A 21,468-nucleotide genomic window follows, 5' to 3' on the forward strand; every position below is an offset into this window, starting at 1 on the left:
GCCCCTCAGTTTGTGCATGAACCTGGCAGTGCAAGTTTTGGGGAACAGTGGATCCATCCACATAAAGGCACTTGCCAGATCACGCGTGCCCTTGGACTCGTTTTGACACTTTTATTGAGTCACAGTGGTTAAATCATTATTTTTCACCTTGCGCGTGACGGGCGCGCACCGTGTTCCCGCACCTCCACCGTGAGCAGGACGAGACCGGCCGTGCAGCCAGTGCGAAGCGCTGCCACGCAGCTGCCGTGCCCCAGAGCAGCCGGCTCTGCCCGAGGGGTGCTGCCCCCTCCGAGACCGGCCCGGGGTGATGGGCCCGTTACGAGCCGGAACGGAGGTTCCGGGCGCGGTTTCCCGGGGGTGCGGCCGGTCCCTTCCTGCCGCCCCGGCCCGACACGCAGCGGCTCCGCCCGCCGCCTCGTTGGCGTTGGCGGGAGCGGGGCGGGGCCGGTGCCGGGAGCGGCGCCGGCAGCGGGGCGGGGCCGGGCCGGGCCGTGGAGGTGCGTGAGGCCGGCAGCGAGCTGGTAAGGGGGTGTCAGTGGGGGAACACTGAGGGGCTGTGTGATCTGTCACTGGGGGGACGCGGGGGGACCTGCGGGGCTGCGGGGTCCGTCGCTGGGGTGCAGGGGACAGGGCGCTGGCTGTGGGACCAGAGCGGTGCCCGTCCCGGGGGCTGGAGGCGGGTGGGTGGGTTTCGGTCGGAGGTACAGGAGGGGCACCTCGCCCTACCCCTGCGGGGGTCACTCAGGGGTCCCTGCTGAGTGGGGTGGCACAGGTGTGGGGCAGCCCTGTCTGGGTGCAGGGAGCTCGCTGTGGGGCAGAAGGGCTCTGGGAGGTGCTGGCTGGTAGGGATATGGGGCGCTTGGCTTTGGGCAATGTCTGCTGGCGAGGGGGCGTGGGGTGCTGCTTCCTCTTTGTGGGGGCTTGGGGAGAGGCGGGGACTCAGGCACAATGCTTGGGGATGGCAGGAGCGGCTGCGGTGGGGACAGGCTGAGAGGAGACAGCAGGAGATGCTTTGGGAAACTTTTGGAGTACACGCCCAGGCCTTGGAGCGTGGGGGCTTTGAGGGTCATCCCCAAACCTAGGAGATGCAGGCAGGGCCTGGGGAGATCGGAGCAGAACATCGAGGAGGTGGTGCTGGCTGTGGAGGAGGAAGGTGTGACCTAGCTGCTGTGCAGGCACACGTCCTCTCTAACCTGCTTTTTGTGTCCAACGAAGTCCTGGCCGCGCTGATTAGTGATTTTTTTAACTAAAGTCTGCAGGAATTCTGAGAGCCGCCATGCTCCTAGGTAGCCCTGGCTCACTGTGGAGGGTGGTGTGGGATGCTGCAGATGGCCTTCCCTCCTTTGTCCCCACCCTGTGACCTTGCAGCACCAGGTCCCCCAGCCTGCGGCTGGCAAAGATTGGTGTGGTCAGAAGCAGGTGCTGGTGGGTTTCCATCCACAGGACTCCTGCACCTGAGGACAGCCACCGTATGTGCTTTTGAAATTCAGATGACAAATCCCCGTGCTTATTTCCTGAAGGAATTTGCTGTCTATACAGAATTACTAAAATTCATGATGTGCAGGTTTCTTGGTCCAAGATCTGGATTGTAATTATCTTAAAATTACTGTAGAATGAGCCACAAACATTAATTGTTGGAGGAAGGATTTGCTATTGATATGTAAATCTACTAAAGGAGGTTGCCTCCAGAAGTCCCAAAAGGTTCTGTTGTTAAGCCCTAGAAAAAACACAGTGCAAGTCAACACAAAAGTGAGGACAGAATGACCACCCATCCTTGTACTGTATTGTCCCTGGGCAGGCTCCAGATCTTCTCTGATGTTCTGCATAAACCCTACTCTTGCTGCTTTGCTAATGCAGCAGAGACTTTGCTGCATGCCAGGACACTCCGTGCCTCCGGGTCATGGTGTACCCAGAAAGGCCCTGAATTCATGGAGAAGGTCTTGCAGCAGTTTTTCTTTTTTTTTGTTTGCATTTCATAGCAGTGCTGCTTAGGCGATCGCACTGGACTGGTTTTGGTTGTGGTGGTGTTAGAATTCTCTTGAGCCATTTGGGGCTTTGTTGGTGCAAAGCAGCACCTCTTCATTGATTGCAGGACCTGGGTACCAGGTCTTCCGCGTGTGCTTGGGCTCTGCTTAAGAAAACGTTATCAGCCTGCCTGCAGCAGTAGGATATGCAAGGCTTGGGGTTTTTTTTTAGCCAGTATAGCAAAGGTCTGGGTGCTGTTGGACCAATGTGTGGCACTGGCTGGACTGGGATCCCTTTTACACATTCACGTGGCTATTCATATGCTGCAGGATAGCTGCTTTTGCTCAACCAGAGTAGCTGAAGCAGCCTGTGTTTTAAGTGTAGACTCTGCCTGCCAGATCCTACAGTCACCTTTGTAGGGGCTTGAGGGCTTGGATGGTCCAGGTGGAGCGGATGCTGACTGTGGGGAGAGCAGCTGTGCTGGGGAGAGTTGCAGTCTTCTCTGGAGGTGAGCAGGCTGGGTCGCAGCCATTAGCACTCAATTTTTAAGCAGATGCTCTTAGTCTGGAGATTGGGGCAAATCTGGTCCTCACAAGCCTGGGCTGGGAATTAAGTGGCCTTGGAGATTGGGCAAGATTTTTAAGCATGGATCGTGATCTCTCCCAGTTATTATGTACAAGTTAACTCCTATCTTGTAAACAGGCTTTCATCAGTTTCTCACTGCGATGAGTCTTCTGTCATTAAACTCATGTCTGTCTACAACAGATCTCTGCAGGGATACACACCAGTAAGATGATTGTAAACTGCGCGTTGGAGGTGGGGGAGAACAAGGGGGAAAGGATTTTCTTCTCCCAAGGAACGCAGAATCGTTTGGGTACTTTACAGCCTGGCAGGCGAATTATATGAAGTGGCATGACTTCTTCCTTTTCCCTGAGGCTCTCGTGCTGCCCATGTGTCAAGGCAATTCTTCTCTGTAGGCAGCTGGCGGAGTGGAAAGTTTAGTAGGATTTGCCTGCAGATGAGTCAGCAGAAGAGAAGTAGCTTGCTTCTATAAAGCGGAATGGTAGGCATAGCCGCCCGTGACAGTCACATCTGACTGTGCCAACGCCTTCTAAGTTCAGAGGAACCGTAGGGGAGCCTGGGAGCGGGCAGTGCCACCCAGGCAGGCTGGGAGCTGTGGGTGTCCGAGGGGCCTCGCTGCTCCAGTGTGCCAGTCTTGCGCTGACTTGGATCCGTGGTGGGAAACGCAGCAGCTTGGGCTGGAGCATTTGCTGAGTTGTTGCAGGAAGCTCTTGTTTTGCACAGGCTTCGAGTTTCAGTAGCAGGATTTGTTTTGCCTACACGCATAAATCTGCAGGTGAAAAGCAGCAGAAGTGGCAGAAGAAATCCTGGTAGCGCATGTAGTTTTGCAGATAATATTCTTCAAAAAATTCCTTGGGACATCAAAACACAAAGACTGCCAATGGGCCAAATCTTCATGCAATCAGTGTGCTCAGTGTGAGGAAGGCAGTTCTTTGACACCACTAAGGTTAAACAAAACATCGGTAATGTCCGTGAAGATGCAGACAGTGAGATGAGGCTTTGGCCAAACAAGAAAACTTGCTAGCCCTATTCTAACATTCTCCATCTGGCAGAGGTGTGAACTTTGGTGTTGTGGTTAAATTCCAGCTCAGATGATGCTGTAGTTAACTCACACTAAGGGAAAAATCTTAAATTCCTTCCCTGCTATATATTTTTTTGGTAATCAATGCTTGTCCTTCTTCCCTCCCAGAACTGGCTGCATTTCAGTGGGAAATGCCTTGAACTTTGTAGTATTACTCTCAGCAAAGTGCTGGATGCTTTCTGAAGGCTGTTACTGCCATAGTTTAAAGAAAATACCTACTTCTCCCTTTGACTGCTTCTCCTTGATTCAATATCTGCACTTGAGGACTGAGAGGAGCGATTCCCTGACAGGGAGAACAGCTCTTCTTCTGTCTGGCAATCGGCCGCTCCTCGCAGAGCCCGTACAACTCTCTCTCGAGGTGAGCTAGCTGGCAGGTGATGCAAGGCACTTCTTTGATACAAGACATGCACCAAAGAAATAAACTTCAGAAGCAGAGCCCCGAGTGTTTTGTAAAGCATCACTGAGACTGTGATCTGCACATGGCTTTCCTGAGTGGAGCACTTCTTAACTTTGCTCCTAGCAAGCAGTTTCTCATGCTCAGCATGAACTCGGTAATGCAGGAGTGATGCCTTAAACAAAATAGAATGAAGTTAATATTTTACAGCAGGGCTTTTTCTTCTGGTTATGCCTGGTTTTCATCTTGTAGTTTTTCAGAATGAGCTTTGGGAGTTATCTTCTCTTTCCCCTTCCCCATCTGCTGCAAATGTAATTTATTTTAGAACGGTCAGTGCTTTATGCATTTGGGGAAGCAAAGCCGTGTGCTCGTGTGTTAAGCTCAGCTACAGATGCTGGATCCCATTGTTAGTAAGTAGTTGTTTGGGATACTATTTTAGTCATTTGGGTCAAAATGAAACAATCTAAGATTAGTAGCTGTATCGCAGTAAGGTATGGCTTGTTTTTAAAAACAATGTGTTCCCAGTTCTTAATGAAGATGTTTGGTGCTAGAGAACTTCCCAGAAACACACTAGCCACAGGACAGAAGTTTCACAGCTCTGAAGAGTGGTAAAATTATTGTTTAATTTCTGCATTAATTTGAGTAATTAGCAGAGCTGTGTCACTCATGAGGTGTCCATCCCAGCTCTCTGGACACTACGGAGGCTCCTTCAGCAACACCTAGCCGGTAAGGTCAGAGCAGATAGAGCATATTTCCACCACCCTCGAAGCAGGTTTCTCCTTTAGTATGCCAGGCAGAACTGCTGCTGGGTGGCTGGAGCTGTCTGACCACTGCTGCTTATTTAACACAAAGCAAATCCATTTGCTTAAGATATTGTTGGCTATCATTTGACTACGTATACCCCGAGAAGTGGAAAAGTGGAAGGGTGCGGGAGGGGTCGGAAGAAGCTGTTGGACATTTCTCCTGGGCTCGAACAGTGCTGCTGTATGTCAGCGTAAAGCACAGTGTTGCCCTGTGCTGTCACCTGCAGTTCTTTGGCTGGCCATGAGCTCTGCACTCAGCAGAAAGTGTACTTGCGTGCAGAAAGCTCTGGTTGCGCTGATGGGCTGAGCTAACATGGGAAGAGCTTCACCTGTTTGTGTGTGGAGGCTGCTCTGTTCATACTTCAGGACCAAAGTTTCTGCCAGCGCTTTTTAATGTTTTGCTGGGCAGTGGTTCAGAATGACTGCGTTCAGCGCATTAACAGACCTGTTAATTCTCTCCGAAGGGAAGGAAAGCGAGTGAGTGGTCAGAGACCAACAGGTGACTTGAAGCACAGTAAAATTATTTTGACCAAATAACAAGAAAATCTGCTGCTGTTTCTCCTCACTGTTTCTGTGAATGCTGGGGTTACTTGAACCAGAGACAGAGGTCTGTTGCTTTTTGTGAACTGGGTGGTTTCTGCTGGGACTATGGTAGTGAGGTAAATAACTGATACAGAGTGCACTTACAAGGTGGCATCTTGCAAAACCTGAGAATTTCTTGTGCCATACCTCTGTGGTTTCACAGAGGGACTCTGGAAGCTGCTGCATTTGTAGCACAGATATTGCCTGAAAGTTAAATGTTTGCTTAAATGTTTGAAGACTTGGAGCTCAGGGTTGCAAACTCTTTTTGTCTGAGATTGATTTTGCATACTCCTGTATGTTTGTCTGTTAAGAAATAGTAAATTAATTACTGGAATGGGAGAAGCTCAGCAAACTTGCCTCACAAGCATTATGGAGTGAATGCTGGATGGCTCATGCAGTTCTGAAATGTCTGTGTGGCAGCTCTTCACTGTCACTCTTGTTTTCTCCCCTTTTTTTTTTTTTTTTGGCTCCCCACTCACCTAAGATTTGCTTTTCCTGTTCTCAGAGCATTGTGTTAGGTGTAGCAGAGCAGCATGGGATACTTACATGCAGATAGCCCAAAACCAGTGCAGCTGTGTTTGGCCCTAACACTGTTCATCAGGTATCATCTTGTTGATGCTAGGTGGGGAGAGTGGTGTGTTCACATGTTATTAAACTGCGTTTGACTCCTTACTTTGGAACATTCCTTAACTTGGAGTCATTTGCGCTTGAATAAGTCTGATCACTAAGTCTGCTTCTTAACAGCTCCCTTTCATAAAGCCCACGCTCCTTGGTTGCTGAAGAGCGGAGCTTTGCCCGGTGGCCCTTACCGAGGATGGTCCCAGCACATCCCAAGCAGGAACTCTCAGAAGAGACCCTCTGCCGAGGAGAGCGGTGGTGCTGAGGGACATCTGCCCTTTCTCATACCTCCCACTTGCCCCACCTAACGTGTTCCAGCACACCCACTGCATGTGGGTGGAGAGACGTTTTGAATTCCACACAGCTCTTATTATTAGGGTGTTGAGGCGAACGCATAAGCAGCATTCCTGGGCGGAGGGGTCATGCTGCTCTCGGGAATGGCAGGCCAGCAGTGCCATTTGCTGCACTGGAGAGCTGCACACTTCAAGTGAGCAAGAGAGATAATGCTGCTCTTTAGTTATAAACTTTGCATATCTAGTACTCGTTTCTAACTCCTGCAGCAGCTGAAAAGGGAATGTTTGCTGCCATGCTTTCTATAAATCCTTAGCTTTGCTTCAGCTGTGTGAAGTGCTGGGCTTCCTAACACTCCAGGGCCCTTTTGGGAAGGTACAGTGACTCCAGTTCAAAAGCACAGATAGCTTACTTCCACATAGCTGTCACCATTTCTGTCCCAAACTAATTGTCTGTTCACCACAGAAATAGTTCAGCTGAACCACCGCTAATTACAACCTGATACATAACATGCCAGAAGTAAGTGTGCCCTAATGTGGTGTCAGCAGCTGCTTCACCATCGGCTGAGTCACCACTGCGGTGGGGATAAGGGACAACAGGGAGCATGGTGGCAGCCATCCCAAGGTGAGCTGTCCCTGCTGGAGAGCTGGAGCTTGGTCTTACACCAGCAACAAAGCAAAAAACAAGCCAGATAGTTATTTAAGTTATGACCCTGAGTTGCACCCCTTCCCTCACCCTTACCCGTCTGCTTAAACCTGCTCCTTCCCCTTCAGGATTGTACAGGGATGCAGCACACCCACCAGCTGTCTTGGTGGGTGGGGAGAGGGGTCACAGAAGGGTGGAAGAGTGTTTGCATTCATCAGAGTGAGAGCTGGGGGAAGGCTGAATGCAGACTGGGCATGCCTTAATCCTTAGGTTGATTTCAGATGCTAAAATAGCATAATTAGCCTTGTAGTGATGATTTATAACTTGCATTGCAAGTCTTGTGCGAGTTTCTCTCAAGCCAGCTGCCTGCTGCATGCTTCTCTCTGCAGAACAGCTCCGAGTTGCATTAAATGATTGAGTATTCCCACCAGGCACTGTTTGTCAAGCCTTGGCAGCTGATGCCAAATTCAACTGGCTAAGCCCCTTGTGAGGTGGCTCTGTCTTTGCGCTGACCTTCTGTACGCTGTGCCTGCTGTTGACTGATTCTGCTTTGGAAGAGCTGAGAAATATCTCCCTTTTTAGGGGGAGGTTGTTATTTTCTTTTTTTTTTTTTTTTTTTTTTGAGTTTTTTCCCCTCTCCTTCATTTTGTTCCAGTTCTTACTGGACGTGCTTGGCAAAATGGAGCCACCGACCTCCTCCAGGCTGAATTCCCGAAAGAGAAGAAAAGATGGATCTGGCCCTAATGGGGCGACTGAGCTGGATGGAATCCCTCTGAAAATGTCCCGACGCTCATTCGTAAGTAAGCAGAGACTGGAGCTGTAGATGCCTGCGAGATTAGGACATTGAGCTGTAACAGCAGAAAGATAAATGTGATAGTTTTTCTGTGGACGCAGAAAACAAGGGGGGCGGGCAAAGAAGCAAATGACAGTAGCTATCCTTCTTGCAAAGCCAGTTTAAAATCTTCCTTTGTTCCCACTAATAACATACAACGTGACCTTAAATTAGGTCTGAGGCAAGCGTCACTAAGCTGCTTTTGGCGTGTCTGGCTTGTTTGTAGTCACTTAAGCTGAACCCAAACAGGCCTGCCTACAGATACACAGGTGGGTTTTCTTAAGTGACCCAGCAGGAGGGAGAAATACTCCAAAGGAGCACATAACAACTCATGCGCCTTGCAGGAGGGTCTGAAGTCTGTAAGCCCCTGCAGAAGCAATCTATTGAATCCATGCTCTGAAACACTGGGAGGATGACTGTTCATTTGATTCTTCTGGTCTGGCAGGAGGCTGTCTTGGGATGGCTTTAGCAAGCTGAAGCCAGTGGGGTCTCTTATATAGGGGATCTGTGCCAGTTAATACCAGTGTAAAGAGTTGACTTTAACCTCTCCTTGCCACAATATTGCAATGATGGGCTTTTTTTCAGCTCTTCTCTGCCCTCTTCCTGGAGCTGTCCTGCATATCACATGTGCTGTAGTTGGTCTTTGCTTATCTCTGTCAAAAGCCAACTGCCATCCCTGCCACGTCATATTGGGGTCATAGTCCCGGCAGAATAAGGTGATGTGTTACAGCCTTCCTCTTTGATAACGTTTTGCTCATCAGGAGTACTTCAGTCCTGTCCCAGGGCATTTGAGAGATGGTAACGAAGTAAGAGCAGCACCAGCAGTGAGAAGTGGGGAGACAGGCTCTTCAAGCTGGTGTCTGTGCTGTGTGAGAAGTAAAAGATCTTTCTGTGAACAGCACAAGACAAGTAATATCTAGCCACTTTCTAAACTTCCTGGCTGTTTTTTAACCACAGGGCTAATGCAATAATGAAAGATTTTTTTTTTTTTTTTTAATTCCTTTTGCAAAAGATTTTTTTATTGTAGCAAGAGTAGTAGTGTTGCCTAACAGGAACATTACCTTGAAGCTTTTACAGCTCCCAGCTAAACAGCTGGCAGAATGTTCCCCTAAAGCAGTGGGGCTCAGCAGCAGATGGTAGTAAGAAGCCTGCTGACACGTAAGCCCGTTGTATTGTGCATGTCAGATTGAGTCCTGACCCTTGTAGGCGCTGCAGATGAAGGGCAATACTCTGGCAGGAGCCTTTGAGGACATTTCTCTGTGATCCTCTGATCATTCTTATAGGGTTTTTCTATGCTTTTATTCCTAGCTTCATATCAGGGTGCCAACTAAACTTACTCACAAGTCCCAGATATAATGGCAGTGATGATAGGAGAGACCTGCAGCCCCTACCTAACAGCAAGGATCCTGGTAGAGGAGGTAGTGTGTGAAACACGGGTACTAGAGCCTCAGTAAGTTAAAGGAGATTTTCAGCAGTATTAGCAGTTTGCTTGAATGTAATGGTCAGTGGTTCCTTTCCTGTGCGCTTCACTTTGAGGGCACTAACAAGGAATGACATTAGCAATAATAGCAGCAGCCTTTCTGGTTGCAGTGGTCCTCGGCACCGTGGCAGGATGCTGCAGTGGGACAGGAAACCAGAGAGGAAACTGCTGATTAGCTTTTTGCAGCTTGAAGGTATTATTGCAATGATCTGCAAGCTTGTTTCCTAGTCTTCTGGCTCAGGAAAGAGACATCCATTGCTGCCCCACGCTTTCCAGCTAGAAGGAAGTTGAGCTGTTTGTTCTGTTATGGGAAGGGCAGAAGTTTTGTTTCCATTCAGAGGAGACCAGAAACTATACCTGAACTTCAGCTGCTGATTAAACATACTGCTGTGGTCAAGCTAGCAGCTTAGAAGGATTTTCCTGCAGCAGTGGAAGATATTCCGCCACAGATCGAGGTCAGTCTCTCGCTATGTATGGCACAGAAAGAGGTGAAGATAAACACGTTCCCTGGGAATTTGTGCTGCTGTTCGTATTGCTCTTCTGCTCGTTTGTATACTCAAATCAAGGAGCTGTTACAATTTGTACATCACAGCACAAGCACTCGGGCACAGCAGCGTGGTGGTCTTGTCCGAGTGGGCATAGCTGCACTAAGTCTGGTTTACCAGCTGCAGATCTGAGCCTCCAGTATTCTTCAGTCCAGTATGACTACCGTCTTCTTAGCTCTACTTTTCTCTCTCTCTTCCTCTCTAAACTCAGGCTAGTCACCCTGCAGGGCTGTTTTGAGGTTTAACACTAATTAGTCTTTTAGTACGTGGATTTGAATCGTGCAGAGTCACAGTGAGTCACTCGGTGACTGGGACACTGCGGTGACAGCGCTGCCGCTATGTGCTGCTCTCACCTTTGCGTTCTCACAGCTAACCTTCTCTGGCTGCCTAGGGACTGAAGGAACCAGCTCCGTTTTCAGATGAAGTAGAAATTGATTACAGCAAGCCATACATCAGAGTAACATATGAAGAAGCGATGAGAGGGACGCCTTGTAAGTAAAAAACCAGACTGGAAAGGGATTGTATAAATGTTGGGTTTTGGGAGGGTGGGTATAACTGTGATATCTCTGAGACCAAACCAACCTTGTGTGTCAGACCAGGTTGGCAGCCAATGACTTAGGTAATGCTTTGGTGATTAGATAACTGTTCCTTTGTGAAATTAAGCCTGCCAGTGCAACTGAAATTGGAGCCTGTGTGTGTGAGGAGCTGTACCTTCATCAGTAAGACTATTTGAAGCAAATAGATATTAATGTTTTATCTCTTCTGGTGCCACTGACAGCTATAGAGTAGTATCAGAGCTGAACATTATTCTCTACTACTTTGTCTAAGGCAACTTAAAGTTAAGCACTTTAGAAGTCATCTTTTCTGAAACTTGAAATGGGCAAGTAAAACTAGCGTGTATCTTTGTCCAGAATGTTCCATTCTAGCCTAGATTTGAATTGTGTCATTAAACACAGTAGGCCAGCCCCACAGGAAGAATGTTTTGTCCTTTTATTCTCTAAACCAGGCTGGGAGAAACACTGTTCTCTTTGCAAGTCCGAAGGGGAGGCAGAGGCAGGACTAGCTCCTGAAGGATGGCTGCCCTCTCTCGCCAGAGTGTGCAGACAGTGCTGTCTTTGGCTTCTTTGTTATGGCTAAAGAGACAGTAAAAATGCTGCATTTCTACCTGCCTGCCGAGAGATGAGCTAACTCAGATTGAGACCTGGCAGTGGTTTTCTGCTGGAGATTCTGGGAATCCAATGCATTTCACAATCTGCACTAATTTCCCAGCTGAAAGTCTCGAGAGCCTGCACAAAGGTCTTTGATTTCAACAGTGATGGCTCTCCTGCCTGCTAAGACTACTTAGCATGCTTCCTTGTTGCTGTTTATGCCTGCAGGAACTGTAGCTCCTGCAGGTATGGAGGAAAAGGGATGCTTTCCGGCAAGTTTCCAGAACAGAGTTGTACTTTCATGAAGGCCTGCCAAGACCAGCCTTCTTTTGGCATACAGAAAGCTTTTGCAGTCTCAAATCTCCAAATCCTTGGCCTTCCAGAGCCTCCTGGCATCTTCAGACTGAAGTGGATTTGCTGAAAAGTGATTGTAAGAGGCTATCCTCAAACTGACTCGTCTCTGCTTAGCTGAAATTTAACAACCCTACATTTACATCAACTCATCCCCTTGCTGCCTCCCAGGCTATGTTTCAGGGCCCTGCCCAGACCCATGGGTTTTCAGCTCTCTTGCTAGGTCTTCTCTCTATCCTTCCCACGCTGCAGCTTTGGTGTGCCTCTGCTCACGCCACTCCTCTGAGTCTGTCTGTCTGAATTGGGCCAGAGAGCAGCAGGCCATTCCCAAATGTTTCAGATACCAAGAGTATGTGGCTTTCTGTTACCAGCAGCAGGAGGACTGCAGTCCTATGTCGTCCTAGGAGATCAGAAGTCAGGGAGCCTCCTACTCTTACATGCCAGTGCTAGACTATCTCACTTTACCTCTGTGCTGACCTCATAGAGCTGAGCTACAGTTTCCCCTGGCAGAGGAAGGTTTTGTTTCTCCTTGTTTATCTATGGATTTAGTTGATAGTGCCGGCAGTTCAGCAGAATTGTATCTGCTTTTCTTTGAGCAGTCTGGCAGGGTTTTTGGATTGAGCTGTTACACTTCATGGGCCTGGGGGAGCTGATGATGCTGGTGGGATATCAGAACAGTCTGGTCCCTCAGCCAGACTGGTAGCTGTGGCAGCAGGCTACAGAGGAGGATGCTGAAAAGGTCTTGAGATGCAATCCTGACTGGCAGGGGGAAATCAGGCACCTGTTAAACATTTGAGCCAGTTCCCCTCTGGCAGCTCACTGTTGTGTAAAAAGTTAATGCTGCATTTGGATTTCTGTAGGAAGGAGCTGTTTAGGGTTTGCTTTCCACATGATCTCCCTTCACCTTGTTTCAGTGGATATGTGGAAGGCTTTGGGTCTGTCTTTGAACATGGTTGTGTTTCAGTGCTGTGCTTAGCAGCACTTATTTCCATGTGAGAAGGCACAGTGCCAGCCATCTCTCTTCACAAATCTTTCCTGGCTATGGCTGTGCATTCTGCCAGTTTTCTGCATTTAGGTCCCTAAATGCAGGCATGAGCAGCAGTTGCTTTTTCAGGAGGGCATCTTCACAAATGTCTCTCTGTCCCTTTTGGCACAGCGGATCGCCCCGTCAGAGTTTATGCCGATGGAATATTTGATTTGTTTCACTCTGGACATGCCCGGGCCTTGATGCAAGCGAAGAACCTCTTCCCAAACACATACCTCATTGTTGGAGGTAAGGAGTGACCTTGTTGACTTTGGCTGCCTTAGGAGTACGGTTTACCTCTGTCTGTGCTTGTGCATGCAGATGGCACAGCAGGGGTTTTGTCTTCATGGCCTCGGTGGCTCCCACTGCAGCCAGTTGTCCCAAATGTTTTTGGAGTCTTACTGCAATACGTTGAGAGCTGGATATGTCTGCAGAAAGATGATGATGCACTGTACCAAATGAGTGCTTAAGGAAAAGATTTTTTGATCACGCTGTTCTAATTTGACTCCTGTATTTTGTGACAGACACCGGTGAGTTACACATCTGAGTATCAAAATATATTTGGGGAACTTGAGCATCTGCCCCTTGAATGAGTTAAAGAATGAGTAACAGTCCCTCCAAGGCTGATTGAGCTTTGTGTCACCTGTATTGCCCTGCAAGTCACTCTCCTGCTCCAGCTCTCTGGTGCAGTTGCTTATGGCTAAACAGGTCCCCCTACGAGCATGCAGATCACAGTGGTTCCCTGGGCATGTGCCTGGCCACATGGAAGTCAGCGAGGCCCCATTTCTCCAAATAAAAGTTCCTCATTTTGTCTGTTAGGTTCAAAAGTCTTTAGATGATGCCAGAAATATCCTGCTGACTGCCTGAGGGAATCTAGCCAGAGGTGTTTCGCCAGGCCTCCTTCAAGAATAAAGAAACCCTTTCTCCTGGCTGCTGGAATACTCTGGCCTCTGTCCAGGCCGTGCCTCTGTGCCCATACCTTCACCCACCTTAAAGACATGTCACACTGTGCTTGTTGTCTGTCAGGAGGTGACCTCTGGTCAGGCTGCATAGTGATGTTGAAGTATCAGAGCTGAGAATAGCTTTAACGAGTTTTCTCAACTACCTTTAGCTTCCTGAAACAAAATGAAACTGATCCTGTCGTAAAGCAATCGTAATGTCTGTATGGTTTGTTTCCGCGTCACAGTTTCGCTCACTGCTAAGGGCATTTTTATAGCGGTACTTCTGCAGTAGGGTCTGGAAGGGGAAGGGAGAAAGGAGAGCTGAAATAGTTGCTCCAACCTACAAAATACACTGAGCTTAGAAATCTTGCAGACAGAAGGACAACCCCCTATACATAGTTGTACGTACGTGAAACAGGAAAATAACTTCAGATCAAGCTATTAATGTGTTAACATAGCGAGGTGTGTAACCACGTGCTCTGCCTCTGGGAGACTGGTTAGGGAGTGGAGGGCAATGAACTGCTCTGCTTGCTCCAGGAACTGAGAGGAGAGGCCACAGCCCCGGTGAACATTAGCTCCAAACAGAGCAATCTCGCCCACTTTTTATCATCTGTTTGTCTAGAACATAAATACATCCAATAGCAGTGTGACTGATAATAGTTTGTTTAATTTGAGTCCAATAACCAAATAAAACTCCCTTCTTCTCAATGTCTTACATTGCAGATTGTGAAGAGTTTTTAATTTACTTTCTCATAGAACATAATTAAGCTAACTTGATTTGCTTTGAGCTTACCCTTTGCTTTAATACAACTTTCCAAGAACGAGACTGTGATACGGCATTTTATGAAATTAGAAGCTTAGGCCCCTTTTTCATGGGCTTCTGAGACATCCATAGGTTTAAAAGCAGATTTCTGCTTGCTGGACCCCCAGATGCCATTTCATACAGGAGAGTTGTCTTCTGTATTGCCTGGTTTTCTTGATAAGGGTTGTAGGCCCTAGAGAGCATGAGGGCTTGGGGTGTAGGTGTCCCTCAGCTTGGGCAGAAATCCCCCAAAGAGCCTGCTTAGAATAGCTGGGGAGTTCAGTGCCCTGCACTGCTTCCTGTTCCTTTGTGGCTGGAAGAGCTGGGTTTGCAAGTGCCAGCACCAGTTTCCGTCAGCAGCTGGCATCACCTGGGTTGGCAGCGGTGTCCGCAAGGTCCTTTTACTGGAAAGCATTGGGGTAAGTACCTCAGGCTCACTCTTCTCTGCCTGTTTCTTCAGTCTGCAGTGATGAGCTAACCCATAACTTCAAGGGTTTCACGGTAATGAATGAAAATGAGCGGTATGATGCTGTGCAGCACTGTCGCTACGTGGACGAAGTGGTGAGGAATGCACCGTGGACGCTCACCCCCGAGTTCCTGGCAGAGCACAGGGTAATTTGTGACATCTGATCTGTTCTCAGTTTTGATTAGCCTCTGTCTGCACTTACTGTTTATAGCAAGAATTCATCCACGGGAGTGATCTCTGCCTGAGCAACCCGTTTCTGTTGAAACTCCTTAAATGTAGAAAGAACTGGATTATGGGAGTGGAGTGGGTTTCTTGGGAGACTAGAAGCATTTGCTGAGCTGGCAGGTGATGTTAAATAAGGTAGAGATTGTGACATGGAGAAAAAGCCTGAGAGGGTTCTTGCTGTTCCAGAAGAAGTTGATGCTGGTTACACATTGGTGTGAAACGCAGTAGGGAGAGGATAACATGGGTTGGAAGGGATTCCTGGAGGGCATCTGGTGCAGTTCCCTGCTTACAGCAGGAGCAGCTTAGCTGTACATCAGCTTCCCTGCAGCAAGAAACCAGGCAAGCTGTCTTGAGAGTCTTTTATCAGTTGGTAAGATAAAGTGAAAGTTTGAACTGCTTTGGGAGGTGAAGGAGTCTCCAGGGGAGTTTGCTTAGTTAACCCTCGTTGCCGTTAACAAGCCATTTCTCTGTGGAGCTTAAAACAGCTGTGTCTTTGGTCCCACCCTTTCCTCTGTGGTATCTACTTAAAATCGACATGCAATTGCCAATGAGAACCTGGCACTGCTCTGTGTTGCTTTTTAACAGAGGAAAGTGTCTTGCTGTTCTCTGTCACACCAGTGCTGAGCAAAAAGTTACCATCCTTTGACAGAAAGCAGGAGACCTGCACATTCAAGATAAATGTTGACTCGCGTTGCTTGCTTAATTTTCAGATCGACTTTGTTGCACACGATGACATCCCCTATTCTTCTGCTGGCAGCGATGATGTTTATAAGCATATAAAAGAAGCAGGTGAGTCTGGGTCAAATTCTCCAGGGCTTCCTGTAAAAGATCTGCTGTAGTTTCTCCTGTGGCCCTGTATGGCAGGATTATGTCTGGGGAAGTGGTTGTGCCCCTCTGGGAACAAGGTCTGCCCGGGAGGTATTGTCCATTCAAGAATAAAGATGTGGTGGTGTGAGAACAGTTAGGAAATGAGCTCTTGACAGGAGAGATTGTTTCTTGATAGAGGTGGCAGCAGCTTTTTGCCATCTGTCTTGCTACAGCTGTCCTGGGTCCTGTTCCCCAACTTTAGGCATGTTTGCACCAACTCAGAGGACTGAGGGTATCTCGACATCAGATATCATCACCCGGATCGTGCGGGACTATGATGTTTATGCCAGACGGAACCTGCAGCGAGGCTACACAGCTAAAGAGCTCAACGTCAGCTTCATAAACGTGAGTGGAAGTGTGTCTCGCCACGTGCTGTGTGAAGGAGAATTTTACAGAGCGTAAAGATGTAGAGTCTTGTTTAGTGGCAGCATGGTCTTGCCATAGGCCAGTAAAAGGCCAGTCTGCAGAGCTAAGCAGTTGTAGCAAACCAATGTCCCTAGAACAGAAACTAGACTTCCGCCCCTGAAACTGCTTCTGGGAGCCACCCAGAGGAACTGGGATTTTGCTAATACTGCTCCATTGTCAGAAGTATTTTGGTAATGTTTTACCTGTTGAAAGAGTTGGAGACAGGGTGTGTGATGAAATATGTGTTTTCTTGAATGAAGCGTGGGTTGTTCTTGGCAGCAGCTGGTGTGTCTCATCTTTCTCCTTTTCCCTCAACCACCTTCTTGAGGTAGAGTCATTTGTTAGGATAAAATCAGATGCTGTTCTCACTGTTGCTGTTCCCTTCCTGGAGCTGCAGGACCAGCAGTGCTTGGGTAGGAGAGAAGGACATGCTCTGATCCTGTGCTGAGCAGCTCTAGCCCACAAGCAGAAAACATGGCAGAAGGCACTTCTGATGTTGGAAGTAAAGTAGTAAACTTTTTTTTTTTTTTTTTAAATCACTTAGAAACTCTGCCTATTTTTTAAAATACAATCAAATACAAAGGTGAAACAGGAGAGGTGACGGCTGCTTGGCCTGTCTTTGGCCTGTAAGTGCCTCTGTTTAAAAACACCCAGCAAAAAGACTTGTGCTGTCATGATATGCAAAGAGACCTACAGCAGAGCAGGTCACTCAAATTTAGTCTGTGTATTGTCTAAATATTTCCCTCTTCCATGCACTCCTATTAGATACTGTTTATCTCTGGGTTTAGTCTCACTCTCTGTACTGTTGCCGCTGCCTGCCACAAAGCATCTCACGGCCCAACTACATCTGCTCTTTAGTCTAGGCGAGAAGTGTCACTGACGTGAGGGAGCAGTGTCACGAGACTAATGGAGATGCTGAGTCCTAAGCAGCAGTTCAGTGTAATAACACGGAGCAGAGGTGGTCACCACTCAGATCTGATGAGCTGTATTCTCATCCACCATTTACTGTACAGGAGAAGAAGTATCACCTCCAGGAGCGCGTGGATAAGGTGAAAAAGAGGGTGAAGGATGTAGAGGAGAAGTCAAAGGAATTTGTCCAGAAAGTGGAGGAGAAGAGTATTGATCTCATTCAGAAGTGGGAAGAGAAGTCCCGGGAGTTCATCGGCAATTTTCTGGAGATGTTTGGCCCAGAAGGCGCATTGGTAAGGAGCCGCTCTGGGAAAAGGGGAAAGGGGATTTTGGAGAGCTTGACAGTCATTGTAGGGCTTCTGGAGCCCACAATCTGCAGAGCAGAGGTTTACAGTTTGTTCCAGTGCTCGATGTGCTGCCAGTCTCCAGACAAGTTGTCTGGGCAGCCTGTTTACAGGGAGCCCTCACCCTTCCCAGCTGAATAACACCAGCTACGGTTGCAGTGTGAAAAGTCCGCATGTTCCACAAGCCAACCTGTAAACTCCAGCTTGTGTCCTGGAGGCCACTGAGCAGCCAAGAGATTTGCGGTCACTTTGTTACTGGCCTGGGATGAGTCTGAAGCTACTTGTTTTTGCCAGATTCTCCTGTGCTGCTGTGTAAATATCACAGGCACTTCATGTTAGAGGCGCCTGAAAATGGGTGATGATTACACTGCATGCAGTTTCCAAAGCTTAGAGTGATACTTGGGCTTTTTCTGCTCTTATATTGCCTGAAACATTGAAGGGACACAACAACTCGAAATGCTGAACAAGCTGTAAGTAGTGTCCATTTCCATCACTGTTTGAGCCATGCTAACTGTCTTTCTGCTTCCTTCATTAGAAACACATGCTGAAGGAGGGCAAGGGCCGGATGCTGCAGGCCATCAGCCCAAAACAGAGTCCCAGCAGTAGCCCCACGCACGACCGCTCCCCATCTCCCTCCTTCCGCTGGCCCTTTTCAACCAAGACTCCTCCTTCCTCACCGGCCAACCGCTCCAGAAACGAGTCTGCAGTCACCTACGACATTAGTGAGGATGAAGAGGATTAAGCTACCAGCTGGGATTTGCTGCGAACGGCTAATCGCCAGATCCTAAGTCCAGACCCACTGGGGAACTCTAAATGAGCAAGAAAGCCGTAGGAACAGGGCTGACGGTGAGCACAGGTGCTTGGAGGCACCCATTGCTCTTAGCAAGGGCTGCTGCCTGGAAGCACATTCAAACCTCCTCTCCCTTCTCCTCCCCAAACCTCCTTTTTATTGTTTACGTTCTAGTGGTTTCCAGGGGGAAGATTCTTTTTATATTTTAAGAAAATACTCTTTTAAAGCGCAAAGAATAGCACTCAAGCGTGGCTTTTGTTTTGGTTTCTTTTCTCCCGTTAAACCTCCAGGCAAGAGGGAGAGTGGGAAGACCCATCTGTCCCTTCTTTCCTTCAGCTCCTCTGTCTTATTCCCCCCACCCCCAGGCAGTATCCATGCCGCTGCCAAATGAAAGACCCCTCAGTTCTTCAACCAGCGTGACCTTGAGAGCATGCAGGAAGCTGTGGTGTGAAGAGGCTTCTAGGAAACAGAGACATCTCAGCTGTGTTGGAGCCTGTAGGAATCTATCCGGCAGACCCTGTAGTGCTCGCGTGCCTCTTAGCTGAGCTTCCCGGCGTGTCACAGTGAGGACGTGCTGAGCAGGGGGCTACCAGCTTAGCGCGTAGGAGTTACACCCTGGAAGAACTCACAGCACCAGAGTCACACAGCCCATAAGCGCACAGGATTCGTGGCTCCAAATTGTAGGGAGGCTGCAGGGGAAAGGCCTTTCCAGCTGATCTTAACAAGACTGCTAAGTCTTGAGCTAAAATTCAGCCCGCAGTTGCTGTTGGAGAGAAGAAAATGAGTCTTTGCTTCAGGGCACTTGCTGTCCATGCATTTCCTTGGGTGTGTGAGAGCCCAGGGAGGAAATGAATGTGTGTACCCTCTTGAGAAGTTTCTTGTCCCAGTCTCTGGTGTGTGATAAGTTTTACTGTCTGTCCAAATGGCCCCTCAACACTGTGCTCTGTGTGTGTTTGTGTCTCTGTTGCTGTGCTCTAAGGGCTGGAGCAGTCCTTTGCACTGGTGCTGTGAAGTTGCTGCTATAAGGACAGAACACTAATTCGTACAGCCAGTTTGCTGTTGGTGTGTGCAGCTGGAGAGGTGAAGGGCACGCGTTACCCCAGTGAAGGGTCTCGGTCCCGTGTGACAGTTACCCAGCTTGTGCAATAAAGGCACAAATCAGTGCCCGCTTACTCCGCTTCTTGACGCAGGCCATGAAGAGCATTAGAGAGCGCTGCAGCTTTTTAAGATTTTAAACATGTATCTGCTCATTTGAAACCATGGTCCAAGTCGTGCCTGTTGTGTGTCTGTAATAAACACTGAGCTTTTTGGCCTGCAGCTCCCTGTGGGCAGTTGCCCTCCCCGTGCTGCATGCCTGCGTACAGAGCATGTCAGTGCACTCTGTCCCAGCAGCCAGCACTGGAGGGACTGGACTTGCTGTCACGTAGCTGTGAAGCTCCCACTTGCTTTTCTGTTCGAGTTCGCTTGTGATATCTGTTGTCTCTGGGTGGAGTTTCTGGGCTGAGTTGCCTGTATTGTCCTGCAATGCTGGGAGCAGAGAACAGCTCGGAGCCTGGTCGGCAATGCTGCAGGGAGGTCTTCAGAGCAGGATGCAGGGCTCAACAAGCAGGAGGTACAAGGAGGCAAATTGTCAAGTGCTGCCGCAGGCTCTACGCGCTGTGATGCTTCAGGGGACGCAGGGGCCTTGTGATCGGAGCAGGCTGCTGCTTCTTTCCAGCTGTTATCTTGCCTGTCCTTTGTCACGCAGCCCAAAGGACTTGACAGAGACTCTGTGCTTCTGTTGAGGCCAGAGCCAGTACGGGAAGGGGTATTTTGGGGATTCCTCATGTGCCACTCAGACCTCTCAGCAGGGACATGCGCAGCTCTGGGAGCGTGGCTGGCTGCTGTGGATTTTAAGCTGTAAGGAGCAAATAATGGTCACTTGGTACAAACCAATTGTTAATCCTCTGGTTTATGAGTGGTAGAGCACTTTATATCACTCACATTCTCTCTTCCCTCATCCTCCCCACCTTCCCTTCTTCACCCTTCCCTCAGTATGGGTGTTGTGTTGCTTTCCTGAGCCAGATCACAAAGGCCAGGCTGCTTTAGAGCCTTACTACTGTTTTAAACACAAGTTATGCAACAGTGTTCTGTAATTTTGGATAATAATGGTGTTTTGGATGGGGTTTGTTCTGCAGAGACCTTAGCATATCTCTTATGGTCTTTTCTGCAAAACCTGGGGTGCTTGGTAAGAAGCCAGCCATGGTTTTACATGTAGCTTGGAGTAACAGAGCTGTTTCTTGTAACCAATAGTCCCTGCTTCCTCCTTGCACTTAAATTAAAATGGACACTTGAATCCCAGACTAGTCTTTTTTTTCCTTTGTTTTTTTGTTTCCTTCTGGATTGCTGGACCAACCTCATTTCCAGTGCTGCCTGTCCTATCAGGAATAGGACGGAGCTTAATCTTTGAGAAGACATGTGAGCCAGGTTCTCCAGGAACTTTTTGTTACCCACAGATACAGAATCACAGAATAGTTTGGGTTGGAAGGGACCTTTAAATGTCATCTACTTGAGCCCCACTGCAAGGAGCAGGGACATGTCCAACCAGAACCTGGCCTTGAATGTTTCCAGGATGGGGCATCCACCGCCTCTGGGCAACCTCTTCCAGTGTTCTACCACCCTTACTGTAAAAAATTTATATGCCTGGTGCTGCTGCTTCAGGGCTGTCCTGCACACCCCTAACCAATCCCACTCTCTTCAAAGGAAGCATCCAGAGAAGACATGCTTGAATTAAGCATAAAGTAAGTGGTAGAGGGGGAAAAATAAAACTTTACTAGCATGCAGTGAAGAATGCGTGGAGTTTGATGCTGCTGAATCCAGAGGCATTGATTGCTGTGGGACAGCCTTACCTCAGTTCCTCGATAGATCTGGGATGTGAGGCTGCTGGCAGCAGCAGCCAGTCCCTGGGAGAGGATTTTCTGATGGCAAAGAACGGCAGCAACAGCAGCCGGTGCTGCTGAATGGTGCCAAGGATCCTGGTGGAAGCAAGACATGAAGACCATGGCACTTGAACAGCATATTGCTTAGAGCTGCAGGAGGAGGTTTTTAATCTTTTGAGGAAATCATGGCACATACCTGCACTGACATGATTTTGTGCATTTTATAGAGGGTTAGGACTTTTTTTGTGCAGTCCATCTCTTGTAACCAGAGGCAGGTGCTGGAGCAGCGAATATGCTTGGCAGCAGCCGTGACTTTGGTGGGGCTGACCCTGTGGCTTGCCTCCCCTCAGGGTGGGCTTCTCACTGCCAGGGGCTCGCGGGTGTAAAGGTGTGGGTTTCCTGCCCGCCACAGGTAGAGAGCTGGCTCTGGTGGTCTGACGGGGGGACAAGCAGCGTGTTT

At 48.6% G+C, this 21,468-nt stretch overlaps 1 protein-coding gene across 6 annotated transcripts; it reads left to right on the forward strand.

The window, feature by feature from the left end:
* Positions 1-391: 391 nt before the first annotated feature.
* Positions 392-20,429, forward strand: PCYT1A (phosphate cytidylyltransferase 1A, choline). Of its 6 annotated transcripts, XM_086754767.1 has the most exons (10): positions 7,636-7,757; positions 9,384-9,466; positions 9,612-9,728; positions 10,210-10,309; positions 12,474-12,590; positions 14,545-14,696; positions 15,486-15,564; positions 15,845-15,987; positions 17,061-17,249; positions 17,836-20,429. In XM_086754767.1, the coding sequence occupies exons 4-10, from the start codon at positions 10,294-10,296 to the stop codon at positions 18,040-18,042; spliced, it is 903 nt and encodes a 300-aa protein (XP_086610893.1). In that variant the 5' UTR covers positions 7,636-7,757; positions 9,384-9,466; positions 9,612-9,728; positions 10,210-10,293; the 3' UTR covers positions 18,043-20,429. The 6 variants fall into 6 exon arrangements, with proteins under 6 accessions (XP_086610890.1, XP_086610891.1, XP_086610893.1 ...); XM_086754764.1 differs by lacking the exons at positions 9,384-9,466; positions 9,612-9,728 and adding an exon at positions 392-521 and having other exon boundaries at positions 7,617-7,757; XM_086754765.1 differs by lacking the exons at positions 9,384-9,466; positions 9,612-9,728 and adding an exon at positions 2,457-2,473 and having other exon boundaries at positions 7,617-7,757.
* The last annotated feature ends 1,039 nt before the right edge of the window (positions 20,430-21,468 follow it).

The sequence above is a fragment of the Chlamydotis macqueenii genome, chromosome 9 (genome assembly GCF_036417535.1).
Source record: "Chlamydotis macqueenii isolate bChlMac1 chromosome 9, bChlMac1.mat, whole genome shotgun sequence".
In the NCBI taxonomy this organism is placed as follows: Eukaryota; Metazoa; Chordata; class Aves; order Otidiformes; family Otididae; genus Chlamydotis; species Chlamydotis macqueenii.

Coding starts and splice junctions, on each gene's coding strand:
- PCYT1A (XM_086754764.1), top strand. CDS start 7,641: ATGGAGCCACCGACCTCCTCCAGGCTGAATTCCCGAAAGAGAAGAAAA. Junction 12,591..14,544: donor CACATACCTCATTGTTGGAG/GTAAGGAGTGAC, acceptor CTGTTTCTTCAG/TCTGCAGTGATGAGCTAACC. Junction 15,565..15,844: donor TAAGCATATAAAAGAAGCAG/GTGAGTCTGGGT, acceptor CCCCAACTTTAG/GCATGTTTGCACCAACTCAG.